Consider the following 13,806-nt stretch of genomic DNA (forward strand, 5'->3'; position numbering starts at 1 on the left):
CTGTTAATTTGTCACTCTTTAGTGCCATTATTTTCTTCATTACTGTTAATTTGTTTACATTAATTATGGTGAGTCCCCATCCCTGATTCAAAATTAGTTTACTTGGGGTGTCCGGCATGCTATCTTCTTCCTCTTACTGTAAATACCGATGAAATTATTTAACATGTCCACCATCTCCTTACTTTCATTTACAGTATCACCATTATCAATTTTTAAGGGGCCCACATTGCTCTTGGCCACTCTCTTTTTCCTAATTGTGAAAATTTTGTGTGTTGATTTTGATATTCCTTGCAAGTTTCTTTTCATACTCTCTTTTTGTAGTTCTTACTATCTTGTCACCCTTAGCTGTTCTTTGTATCTCCCAGTCACCAGGATCTGTGCTACTTTTTGCATTTTTGTATGCCTTTTCTCTTAGTTTCATGTTGTCCTTTACCTCTTTTGTCGTCCATGGCTTTTTTTTTGAGCAAGGAGAGCTCTTGGCCCTTGGGGGTATAAACTGGTTTTGTACCACCTTAAATTCTTTATTGAACACCTTCCACTGATCTTCTGCCATTTTACCCATTAACAGATTTGCCCAGTTTACTGTGGACAGTCTCTGTCTCATCCCACTGAAGTCAGCTTTACCTAAAATTAGAATCTTAGTAGCTGTTATGGCTTTCTCCCTTTCAAACACAACGTGGAACTTGATCATATTATGATCGCTATTAAATAAATCTCCAATATCCTTTTAAGCTGTTTTGAGATGTCTCTCACCCTGGCACATACCATGCAGGACTCTCGATCCTGCTAACAAAGGATGCTATCTGTCCTCCTAATTATTGAATCCCTAACAATTACCACATCAGGCTTTGCCTCCTCCTCCCCACTTTGGACAGTCTCCTGCTCCAGGGTGTCATGGTCAGCATTCTGGCTGTCCTTCAGACAGTTTTTATCCTTATACTTTCAGGTAGCAAGTATATTGTACCTGTTGGATAGGATCAGTTTCTGCAGATCCTCGTTCTCTACCTCACCTGGGTTCACCTTTCCCTATACACTATCGGTCACACCAACCCCGTTCTGATCCTATACCTCTCTATGAGGTGTGACCGAGGTCTGGAGCAAACTGTCCAGATGCTCCTCCCCCTCCCTTATGTGTTGGAGTGTCTCCAATTCGCACTCCAGCTCAATGCCTCTGAGCTGGAGAGATACGGAGACATCTCCTGCAGATGTGTTCGCTCAGGACATTCTCGATGTCCACAAACTCTCACACACTGCAGTCTAGACGCACAACCTATTCTGCCATATCCTGATCTATATATATTGTAGATAATTAGTTTTTAGTCAGTTTTGGGTTTTCTTTGCTTTTTAAAAAAAAAAAATTGCACCTCCTTCTCCCTCTGCACCTAGTTCCCACTCTCACCAAATCCTCAAGTTCCCACTCAGTTCACGGTCCACTCTGTTCGCTCTGTGCTTCAGAAATACAAATTGCTGCAAAATAAACATCCTAAGCACGAACACTCAAGTGATTTGTCCTAACTTGCACCACAGAATCATAGAAAGTTACGGCACAGAAGGAGGCCATTCGGCCCATCGTGTCCGTGCCGGCCGAAAAAGAGCTATCCAGCTTTTTAAATGAGTTGAGGGTTTCTGCCTCTACAACCCTTTCAGGCAGTGAGTTCCAGACCCCCACCACCCTCTGGCTGAAAAAAATTCTCCTCAGCTCCCCTCTAATCCTTCTACCAATTACTTTAAATCCATGCCCCCAGGTCACTGGCCCCTCTGCTAAGTGAAATAGGTCCTCCCTATCCACTCTATTTAGGCCCCTCACAATTTTACATACCTCAATTAAATCTCCCCTCAGCCTCCTTTGTTCAAAAGAAAACAATTCCAGCCTATCCAATCATAGCTAAAATTCTCCAGCCCGAGCAACATCCTTGTAAATCTCCTCTGTACCCTCTCTAGTGCAATCACATCTTTCCTGTAACGTGGTGACCAGAACTGTACGCAGTACTCAAGCTGTGGCCTAACCAATGTTTTATACAGCTCTAGCATAACCTCCCTGCTCTTATATTCTATGCCTTAGCTAATAAAGGAAAGTAGCCCATATGCCTTTTTAACCACCTTATCTCCCTGTCCTGCTACCTTCAGGGATCTGTGGACATGCACTCCAAGGTCCCTCACTTCCTCTATACCTCTCAGTATCCACCCATTTATTGTGTACTCTGTTGCCTTGTTTGCCCTCCCCAAATGCATTACCTCACACTTCTCTGGAATTAATTCCATTTGCCACTTTTCTGCCCACCTGACCAGTCCATCGATATCTTCCTGCAGTCTGCACCTTTCTTCCTCACTATCAACCACACAGCCAACTTTTTAATCATTTGCAAACTTCTTAATCAAATCTCACACATTCAAATCCAAATCATTAATATATACCACAAAAAGCAAGAGACCTAGTACTGAGCCTTGCAGGACCTCACTGGAAACAGCCTTCCAGTCGAAAAAACACCCATGAACACCTTTTGCTTCCTGCCACTGAGCCAATTCAGGATCCAACTAGCCACCTTCTCTTGGATCCTACTGGCTTTTTCTTTTTTTGACCAGTCTGCCATGTGGGACCTTGTCAAAAGCCTTGCTAAAATCCATGTACACTACATCAAACGCATTATCCGCATCGATCCTCCTTGTTACCTCCTCAAAAAATTCAATCAAGTTAGTCAGACACGACCTTCCCTTAACAAATCCATGCTGACTGTCCTCGATTAATCCGTGCCTTTCTACATGACGATTTATGCTGTCCCTCAGAATTGATTCCAATAATTTGCCCACCACCGAGGTTAGACTGGCTGGCCTTTAATTACTCGGTCTATCTCTTTCTCCCTTTTTAAACAAAGGTACTACATTAGCAGTCCTGCAAGCCTCTGGCCAGGGAGGATTGGAAAATGATGGTTAGAGCCTCCGCTATTTCCTCCCATGCTTCTCTTAGCAGCCTGGGATACATTTCATCTGGGCCTGGTTATTTATCCACTTTCAAAGATGCTAAACCCCTGAATACTTCCTCTCACACTATGCTTATTCCATCCAATGTTTCACACTCCTCCTCCCTAACTACAATTTCTGCATCGTACCTCTCTTTTGTGAAGATAGGCGCAAAGTATTAATTAAGAACCATACCCACATCGTCCACCCCTACATATAGGTTACCTTTTTGGTCTCTAATAGGCCCTACTCTTTCCTCAGTTACCATCTTGCTCTTTATGTATTTATAAAACATTTTTGGGTTTTCTTTAATTTTACTTGCCAGTATTTTTTCATGCCCTCTCTTTGCTTTCCTAATTTCCTTTTTAATTTCATCCCTGCACTTTCTATACTCCTCTAGGCTTTCTGCAGTACTGAGCTCTTGGTCTCTGACATAAGCTTCCCTTTTTTGCCTGATCTTACCCTATATGCTCCTTGTCATCCAGGAGGCTCTAGATTTGGGAGTCCCACCGTTTTTCTTTGTGGGAACATGTTTACTCTGAACCCCTTGAATCCCTCCCACTGCTCTGATACTGATTTACCTTCAAGTAGCTGTTTCCAGTCCACTTTTGCTCAATCACTTCTCAGCTTAGTAAAACTGGCCTTTCCCCAACTGAGAACTTTTAATCCTGTTCTATCTCTGTCCTTTTCCATAACTATGCTAAATCTAACGGAATTATGATCACTACCACCAAAATGCTCTCCCCACTGATACTCCTTCCACTTGCCCAGCTTCATTCCCTAAAGCTAAATCCAAACTGCCCACCCCCTCTCTTGTTGGACTTGCTATGTACTGGCTTAAAAAGTTCTCCTGAATGCAATTTAAGAATTCTGCGCCCTCTGTACCTTTTGCACTGATTGTATCCCAGTTAATAATAGGGTAGTTGAAATCCCCGACTGCCCTATTGTTTTTGCACTTCTCAGAAATTTGCCCACATATTTGCTCTTCTCTCTCCCTCTGACTGTTTGGGGGTCTATAGTACACTCCCAGCAGTATGACTGCCCCTTTTTTGTTCTTTAGCTCAACCCATATGGCCTCATTTGATGATTCTTCTCGCATATCATCCCTCCTCACAGCCGTAATTGTTTCTTTAACCAATGTAGCCACACCCCTCCTTTTTATCCCCCTCTCTATCTCGTCTGAAAACCCTGTAACCAGGAACGTTGAGCTGCCATTCCTACCCCTGTTTAAGCCATGTTTCTGTAATAGCTAAGGTATCGTACTCCCACCTGTCTATCTGTGCCCTTAGCTCATCTGCCTTATTCACTAGACTCCTTGCATTGAGGTATATACCTTTAAGCACTGCCAAACTCCTTTGTTGTCTAGTTTCTAACCTTTGTTTCCTATGCCTCCCAAACTTATTTACCAATTTTCTGCCTTCCATTTCCAGCTCTGCTTCTCTCCCTTCTGAATCTACAGTCAGGTTCCCATCCCCCTGCCAAGCTCCCCAACAGCACTAGAAAATCTCCCCGTGACAATATTAGTCCCAGCTCTGTTGAGGTGCAACCCGTCCGGTTGTACAGATCTCACCTCCCCCAAAATCAATCCCAATGCCCCAAGAATCTAAAGCCCTCCCTCCTGCGTCATCTCTCTGCCACGCATTCATCTCTATCCTCCTATTTCTATATTCGCTAGCGCGTGGTACCGGCAGTAATCTGGAGATTACTACCTTTGAGATCCTGCTTACTAATCTCTTTCCTAGCTCCTTAAAAGCTGCCTGCAGGACCTCATCCTTCTTTCTACCTATGTCCTTGGCATCAACATGGATCACAATCTCTGGCTGTTCACTCTCCCCCCCCCTCCCCCCTCCAGAAAGTTCTGCAGCTGCTCGGTAGCATCCTTGATCCTGGTACCAGGGAGGCAGCATACCATCCTGGAATCTCGTCTGCAGCTGCAGAAACGCCTATCTGTTCCCCTAACGATAGAATCCCCTAACACTATCGCTTTCCTGACTTTTCTCCTCCCCCGTACCCCCCCCCCTCCTCCTACAGCTGAGCCACCCATGGTTCTATGGATTAGGGTCTGGCTGCACTCCGCGGAGGAACCCTCTCCCCCACCAGTATTCAGAAATAAATACTGGTTGGAGAGCAAGATGCCCTCAGGGGACTCCTGTACGACCTGCCTGGTCCTCCTTGCCTGTCGGGAGATCACCCAGTCCCTCCCTACACTCTCTTAAACTGTGGGGTGACCACCTCCTGAAACGTGCTATCCACGAAACTCTCAGCCTCACGGATGCACTGCAGTGATGCCAGCTGCTGCTCAAGCTCCGAAATCCACAGCTCGAGCTCCTCCAGCTGACGACACTTCCTGCACGTGGTTGTCCGGGACACGGGAGGCGTCCTGGAGTTCCCACATGGCACAAGCCGTGCATTCGACAGGTCTGGGCTGCCCTGCCATGCCTTGATTTATTATATTATTAACTAAGATTATCAAAAATAAACTTAAAGACATTTTTAAAAAAACACTCACCCCTGTGCTCGTTGACCTACATTGCCTCGCAGCCCACCAATGTCTCGATTTCAAAATTCCCATCCTCATGTTCAAATCCTCAGGCCTCACCCCTCCCTACCTCTGTAACCTCTTCCAGTCCTGCAACCCTCCGAGAAATCTGCATTCCTCCAACCCTGGCCTCTTGCCCATCCCCCAATCCCTTCGCTCCACCATTGCCAGCCGTGCCATCAGCCATCTAGACCTTAATCTCTGGAATTCCCTCACAAAATCACTTCGCCTTTCCCCCTCTCTCTCATCCTTTAAGACGCTCCTTAAAACTCATCAAGCTTTTGGTCACCTGTCTCCTTCTTTGGCTCGGTGTCAATTTTTATCTGATCATGTGAAGCACCTTGCGACATTGTACGATGTTAAAGGTGTTATATAAATGCAAGTTGCTGTTGTCAACAGCACCCAGAGATGGGATTTCCTCATCCACTGTACAAGGCCACACAACGATTATGACCTTTCAGAGCTCAGCCTCTCAGCTCCTGTTCCTATTCCATTGATACCTCTGACACTCTACCACTTAAGTTTCAGAAAACTCGAGAATAAGTGCCACCATAGAATATAAATTTAACCTCAGTTACCTCATTATTTTAACGTATTGGTAAGTCTATGCAGCATTGCTCATAGTAAGTTACACCAACGCTGTTTTATAACAACAGAAACTTTATTCCGTGCAACTGACAACCTATAATTCCGCTGCTAAGGTGAAGCTATGTTTAAGTTGGACCGTCCTTTGAACGCAACAAAGCCTAACTACAGTAAATAGGAACATAATGAGACAATTAGAGGTTAACTGCTGGTGAGGGAAGTTTGCAGATATGGCCAGTACTTTAAATTTACGGCACCAGGTCAGAAGAAACCAGCGTGAAATAGCTGCCTTTCACTTCTTTTACAATACTTTCGGCATTTTAAGTTCTGGAGGGTGAGGGATGCTCTCAATACCTTTCTATGGGTAAATATATGGGGAATGAAGTGGGGCAAGTGGAGCATGTTTCCGTGGGAGAGCATTTTGGAAACAGTGATTGCAATATCATTAGGTTTAGCATAGTTATGGAAAAAGACAAGGAACAATCAAAGGTGAAGACACTCAACTGGAAGAGGTCTAATTTCAGTGAGCTGCAAAGGGATCTGGCTCAGGTGGAGTGGAAACAAAGACTGTCAGGTAAAACAGTAAATGAGGAATGGGAGGCCTTCAAGGAGAAGATAGTTCGGGTACAGACTAGAACATTCCTATGAGAGGGAAAGGAAGGGCATCCAAAGCTAGAGCTCCCTGGATGACTAAAGAAGTTGAGTTTAAAATGAAACAGAAAAGGGTTCGTATACAGCAGAAAATTAAGAAGAATACAGAAAGTGCAGAGGAGGACTGGAAAAGGAAAATGTGTCAGCCTCAGTTTTGTGTTCATGCCTTTGGAGTGGAACCTGAACCCACAATCTGCTGACTCAGAGGTGAGAATGCTACCACTGAGCCGTGGCGTGTGTGCTCTTGAAGGTTTCCTGCATCGTCCACGCTAGTAAAGGATCTGTATTGGAATTCGAAAATTCACAAGAAAAAAAATGTGCAAAGTAAATTATTAAGATAATTATGAAACGATGAGCTGCTGAATTATATGTATGTACACACGTATGAGCAAGACAACTCGGGAGCAGTGACGGATTTGGAAACGAAGTACAATTTAAAATACCTGTTGCACACCATGAATTGCAGAGCCGATCGTGCAGGTCTGCACCTGCATATTGAGTAAATATCCCGTGAGACTGCTACTAGCTCCAGCACCTTGTGACATAATAAATTAGCAAATAATTTGTAACTCTACTTCACAAGTAAACTGCCTTATGCTGTGGCTGCTGGCAGGAAAGGAATTCCCATCGAGATGCAGTACTGGAACACGGAGGAAGAGATTCTCTATGCTCGCTATTTCTAGTGGAATCGTAAAAGTGTGCTAAACAAATGTATTTACAACTCAGCTAAAAATAGTGATCAGAGGAAACCTTCCTGCTATGATTACAATATCACTAGCACAGTGGGACAGTTTCCTGCGGCTGCTGTGATTACAATGTCACGAAAACATTACACCACTGGAAACCATCCCAAAATGATTACAATATCACTTGCATGCAACGACCAGAGGAAACTCTCCTGCTTTGATTACAATATCACTAGCACACAACGACCAGAGCAAACCCTCCTGCTTTGATTACTTTGCTTTTGGCATACAGAAGAAATCTTCCCCCACGGTTTCTTTTGCGAAGTGCAAAGCCTTATTTTAAGAATCAAAATATCACCAGCAGGGATATAAATTAAATAGATTAATGAAAATCAGGTTAACAATGGGCAAATTATATTACATGCTTTTTGGCCTTGCACAGTTGCAAAGCTGTTTAATGTAATTTGATTGCCAAGTTGCCCATATCATATTTATGCATGTGTGAGAGACCTCCTCGAAGAGGTAACCTACCACTATTTTTTCTCTTCATCTGTTGCAAGATTTAAAAAATGTCCAAGTAATTTTTAAACTTAATTCTAAATGCTATCAGAGAGCCCATGGGGCATTCTCTTGGATCCTGAGGAGTGAACTCTGTTTTTCTCAAACTAGTACTTGTAGTGTAACAACAGCCAAAAAATGAAAGTTCTCCCCACATCTGCTACTTTGTCCACGTTTAATACTGAAACCTGCACCATAACCAGAGCTCAAATAAATGGGAAGTGAGGACCAAGTAAAAAAGTTAGGTTGTCAGGCCAGGAAATACGTGAACATGAAGGAAACCAGAATGAGAAATACAAACAGCTGACAGGATCATCTGGTCTGGGTTATCGAGCACTCGATTCCAACTACAGTACAACCACAAATCATACTCATGCCACAGTACACTTTGTCTTCTCTGCAATCACAAGTACAGCCAGACTCAACATGTGCGAATAAATACTGGCAACAGAAATAAAGTGTGTAATGCTGCCTATTCCTAGTCAATAGGTGGAAATTTTAACCCGTAGTGTGTAAACGGCACAAAATAATAATTAACTATAGTCAATAGCATTTCCTCTCCTCCCACTACACGACGAATATTACAAAAATCAACAAAATCCACACAATTGTGAATGGAGGGAGATTAAAGTGGGATGGGACTCATTTCCCTTCCATTTTGAAATTCCAACCTGTTAAAGTTTTATTCCTACATTATAACTGTGACTGCACTTCAAAAGTACTTCACTGGCTGTAAAGCACGTTGGGATGTCCTGCGTTCCATCGATGGATCCACCCTTCCATCCCATCCACAGATCCACCCTTCCATCCATGGATCCATCCATCCACACATCCACAGATCCACCCATCCACGGATCCACCCATCCACGGATCCATCCATCCACGGATCCATCCATCCACGGATCCATCCATCCACGGATCCATCCATTGTTTGTAATACAGAGCTGCTCTCTGTCTCTGTTGGTCTAAGTTGCTGCTTGTCAATCACAAGTGATTACTTTGATATCATAGAAATTACAACACTAGGAGACTGCGATCTTTCCACTTGTATTTAACACAACATTTCCAAAACACAACAGATTTGAATCACAATCTTTCTTTTCCTGGGTATTTTGATTGTTTGTAATTATTATTTGGCACTACTACAATCACAAAATGCCGTGGGAACATTTAAACCATGTGGAAAGGAAGTTCTTGGAAAGCACATTCACTTTGAAAGGAGTTAAAACTAAATAAAACCCACTGCAGTTCCATAGCCCAGTATCATAAGCAGCACAGCGCTCTCTTACTAACAAATCTGATCACCAGAGACCTCTAAAGACTTCATGGGTAAATGCATTTAACCACACAGACCAAATGATGTAAGGTTCAATCCCCAGTCAGTGCTAGGTTTGCTGATTTCAGCCAAGGCAGCAGTTGGGCGCTACAAGAGCGTCAACTGTGATTCAGTGGGTAACACTCTTGCCTCTGAGTCAGGAGGTTGCGGGTTCAAGTCGCACTCCAGAGACTTGAGCACAATCTAGACTTGACACTTCATTGCAATACTGAGGGAATGCTGCACTGCCGGAGTTGCCATCTTTTGGATGAGACTTTAAACCAAGCCCCTGTCTGCCCTCGCAGATGGGCGTAAAAGATCCCAAGGCACTATTCGAAAAAGAGCACGGCAGTTCTCCCCGGTGTCCTGGCCAATATTTATCCCTCATCTAAATGGGGGATAAGGTAATAATTACCTTATCATTACCTCACTGTTGTTTGTGGGAGCTTGCTGTGCACAAATTCCCTGCCACGTTTCCTACATTACAACAGTGACTACACTACAAAAGTACTTCATTGGATGTAAAGCACTTTGGGACGTCCTGAGGTTGTGAAAGGCACTATATAAATTTAAGTTCTGTCTTTCTTTCTTTTACAATTGGCCGTAGCATCCCTTAAGCAGGGTGGGGGTGGGAAATCAGCCAGGACTTTTGTCCCTGATTTCTATCCAGTGCTCCTATGTGGATATTAAGTGAGGACTAAATTGGGCTTGGCTGTGATGTCACTTACAGTCAAATAACCTGCCAACACTCAGTGTCCAGGCTCAAACATAAGAGAAAGGGCACCATAGGGGTGCTGGAGCCAATGGAATAGCAGTCCAACCATGAGTCAGGCCTTCAGGAGAAGTGGAGAAAAAGATGAGAGTATTGGGGAGATAATCTGACTGCCTTTGACGAATGAGTTCACCATTCCTTGGCGAAGCACCTGTGTCGAGCATTTTGAGGAAAATGGGACCTCACATCTCAGGTGAGGAGCTGGGCAGGAGGGTGGAAGAGAAAGGGGTCAGGAAATAACTGGCACAGCTCATTCACCACTACAAGCATGTCCTGTCAGTTAATAGCTTAGTGATATTGGTAGCAGTGATGGATTAGTATGTACATCTCCCCTACCCCTACAAGACCACGAGCAGTCACGTGCACCTCCCCTCCCACAACTAGATAGCCAGGGATCAGGTGAATTCCGCAGAGGGAGGGAGAGAGAGAGATTGAAAGTCACTGAATGAGTCAGCCCATGGCTGCTCTCACACACCACCCAGTAGCTGGTTCAAGAGCAGCAGTGGCAAAGGCCTGGGAGCACATCACCTACCTTGCCCTTTTGGCCGGGGAATGGTGTGTGGCATGGGGAGACCTAAAAAGAGGGCGAGAAGAAAAAAAGTACATTAAAAATGTGAGGGTGAGAAAAACCAACGGTTTAAACATACTTTTTTGACCCACACAATATTTATGTAGGCCAAAAAAGTGACAAAAAAAATCAAAGAATGAAATATTAAATTACTGTAGTTTTATTCTTTAGATGACCGATGAAAAGACACTATGTCAACAATTATATAAGCAGTCAAACCTACTTGTATATGAAGATTTGATAAATTGAAAATTTGAACTCGGGGAAGTTCCTTTTTAACTGAATGATTTGAATGGCAGTTTGGTCCATTCTGATACAAGTCATTATACACGACTCCTGTATAAATCCAAAACACTATAAACATTTTAACTGCATATTTTGATACTTGTTGATTTTTTTTAATGTTCCTCTCCCTTCCCAGCCCATGCACTATTCCCAGCTGATTGGGCATGCTGGCCACCTAGTCCAAGGCCTCCGCCAATGCTGGTTGTGTCAACTGTCCACAACACACTGACTCATTTTATGTTGTGCAGCTTTAAATAGAGCGATACTGCCTCATCAGTCTTTGTAAATTCTGACATAAACTTTTCATCTTATCCCCACTGCATATGTATAGTACAAAGAAGGGATGGCAGAATATAAGTTCCAAGGTTCAAACTGAAGATATCATGATTGTACAATTTTTTTCTGTAACCATACAGTAAAAATAATTTTCACAAAAATGACAAATAAATTCCATTTACAGACATCACACGAACATCTGATGTAAAATAATACAAACCCCTTGTCCTGTTGCAGTGCAAGCCTGCCAATCATTACTGACTCCAGGCAGACAGGAACAGCACATTACTGGGGCAGAGCAATGGAAGACGGAAAACCTACCAACAGCTGTAACTCAATTTGATAAGAGTTTAACAAGTTACAGGCAGAGCAGAGAACTGATTTATAGTTTAGAGTAAGTCCCTTTGATCAGATACATTCTACCTGGATTTAAAAACAGTGCCCAAATAAAATTAGAGAATTTTTTTTTAAAAACTGAAATAATTTACTTACATTCAGAACCTAGTCATGGAAAGAGTGATCAAATAAATCCAGAGTTTTAACGAGCTGTGCATTCACTAACTTATCCATTGGGGAGGTGCAAAGGGTTAGCATACTACCCTCCTACCTGTGGGAGGTGGCCAGAATCCAAAAGAAAGACTTGCATTTATTTAACGTCTTTCACAACCTCAGGATGTTCCAAAGTGCTTTACAACCAATGAAGTACTTTCTGTAGTGTAGTCACTGCTACAATGTAGGAAACGCAAGCAGCCATATGCACACAGCAAAGTCCCACAAACAGCAACAAAATAAATGACAGGTCATCTGTTTTAGTTGTTGTTTGAGGGATAAATGTTGGCCAGGATACTGGGGAGAACTCTCCTGCTCTTCTTCGAATAGTGCCGTGAGATCTTTTAATTCCACCTGAGAGGGCAGACATCTCAACCAAAAGATGGCACCTCCGACAATGCAGCACTCCCTTGGGAGCGCACAGAAATGCCAGCTTAAGAACTTGACTCCACAGCAAAATACCTGTAAGAGGCAGAGTGAAGAATCTAACCCAAATTGTGCCCAATGATGAATGCACTCGATGCAAATCATGGAACTATTTATAATATGTTGATTCAGCAGTGGTACAGTAATGCTGGAACAACAATGTGCACCTAAGCAGCACAGGGGCATGTATCTGGCCCTGGGCTGGTAGCTTGTGAAAATCACGGCCCAGATTTTGCTGTCAAAATAACCGTGAGGCTAATGGTGCTCGCTGTTATTTAAGCGTAAGTGGTACTGCAACTTCAGGCATGGGACAGATGCACGGTTAAATGCCAATACCCAAAAGTTGCAGCCCAAGTTGCGCCGCTCCACCGTTAGCTTTGCGAAAATAGAATTTCGCTGTCTGCCTCACCACTGAAATACATTGAATGGTGTGAAGTTGCTGTTTTTGCGCGGCAGATCTGAACTAAACTCGCCACAGAAAGTTAAGTCTCATCAATACAAGCACAAGTACCCTTTTAACAGTGTGATAACTGATAATTACTGCCAATTAACCTCACTGGCACTGAAAATTAACTATTACAAATGTGGAGTCTCATTCCTTCAGGTATTAATTGTGGTCATAGATTCTTAAATTTTAAATTTTTTAAAAAACTTTTCCTTTCTCTTTTTTCTCTATCACTTAATCCAATCTTTCTTTCCCTCTCTTTATTTCTCTTTCTGTACCTGATTTGACATTGAATTCACCCTCTCTAATTTACACTTCCTCCTCAGTCGTTCCTGTTTATTTCTCAATCCTTCAATCTGATTGGTTATGGAGATACGCAGTTGCTTGCCCTGTTCTCACAGGTCCCAGATGTCCTGTTTCCCTCGCTGCGTGTTATCAGTTCACACTTTCAGCAACATGCCATGCAAAAAATTTTTAAAAACTAAACGTGCAAGGGCAAGTCTAACTAACAACAGAGGCCGTTAGATGCCCTGCTACATCTGGCCCCATATCTGTGCAATATTGAATAAAGGCTTCTTCAAGAACTGGACGAATTTCTGAATATAGCAGTGGTTTCTAAAGGAGCAAATTGACATCATGAATTGAATACAAACTATAGGCACATAAGGTTATGTTCTGAAGCAAAAGTGTTTCATTCAAGCATGAAATCTGCAGTGTTTCAAACATCACTGATACGAAACTTCATTCTGTCCATCACATGTTTGATCTTGTGGACTACGGCATCACTATCAGTGCAAAGTGTTCATGTTATCTGAGTATCTAAACAACAGTATCTGAAGCTTTGTTTTTAAAGTTAGTCTCCAATTGCTGAGTATGAGTTTTTAAAATTTGTCAAAATTCACTTTTCCCTCTGCAAGAATGGCTTAACTTTAAAACATTAAAATTTACGTGCAAGATAAAAATAAGATAGATGTTGTCATAGGCAGGAGCTTGCCAGTGGAATACGAAAGAGCAACAACAGATTTACTGAGCTTACTTTGACATTACCTCTCAGCCCCAAGACCTCGCCTAAGAGGAACAAGAACAACAATATCATCATGAGAACACGATCACCTCCAAGTTCCCATCCAAGTCACACGCATTCCAGTTACCATTCCTTCATCCTCGCTGGATCAAAATCCTAGAATTCCCAT

General features: G+C 42.9%; 1 protein-coding gene across 11 annotated transcripts in view; it reads right to left on the reverse strand.

Annotated features, from left to right (window-relative positions):
- Positions 1–13,806, reverse strand: part of LOC137334827 (ataxin-7-like protein 1) — a 226,182-nt gene that overhangs the window by 96,480 nt on the left and 115,896 nt on the right. For 6 of the 11 annotated variants that reach the window (XR_010966251.1, XM_067999833.1, XM_067999836.1 and 3 more), the window contains one exon: positions 10,597–10,638. The exons of the other annotated variants lie outside the window; for them this stretch is intronic. Coding sequence is in view for 5 of the 6 variants with exons in the window: in XM_067999833.1 (XP_067855934.1) it covers positions 10,597–10,638 (42 nt within the window). In the remaining variant the exon portion in view is untranslated. The remainder of the gene's footprint in view (positions 1–10,596; positions 10,639–13,806) is intronic. 11 annotated transcript variants of the gene reach the window in all.

The sequence above is a fragment of the Heptranchias perlo genome, chromosome 18 (assembly GCF_035084215.1).
Source record: "Heptranchias perlo isolate sHepPer1 chromosome 18, sHepPer1.hap1, whole genome shotgun sequence".
Taxonomy (NCBI): domain Eukaryota; kingdom Metazoa; phylum Chordata; class Chondrichthyes; order Hexanchiformes; family Hexanchidae; genus Heptranchias; species Heptranchias perlo.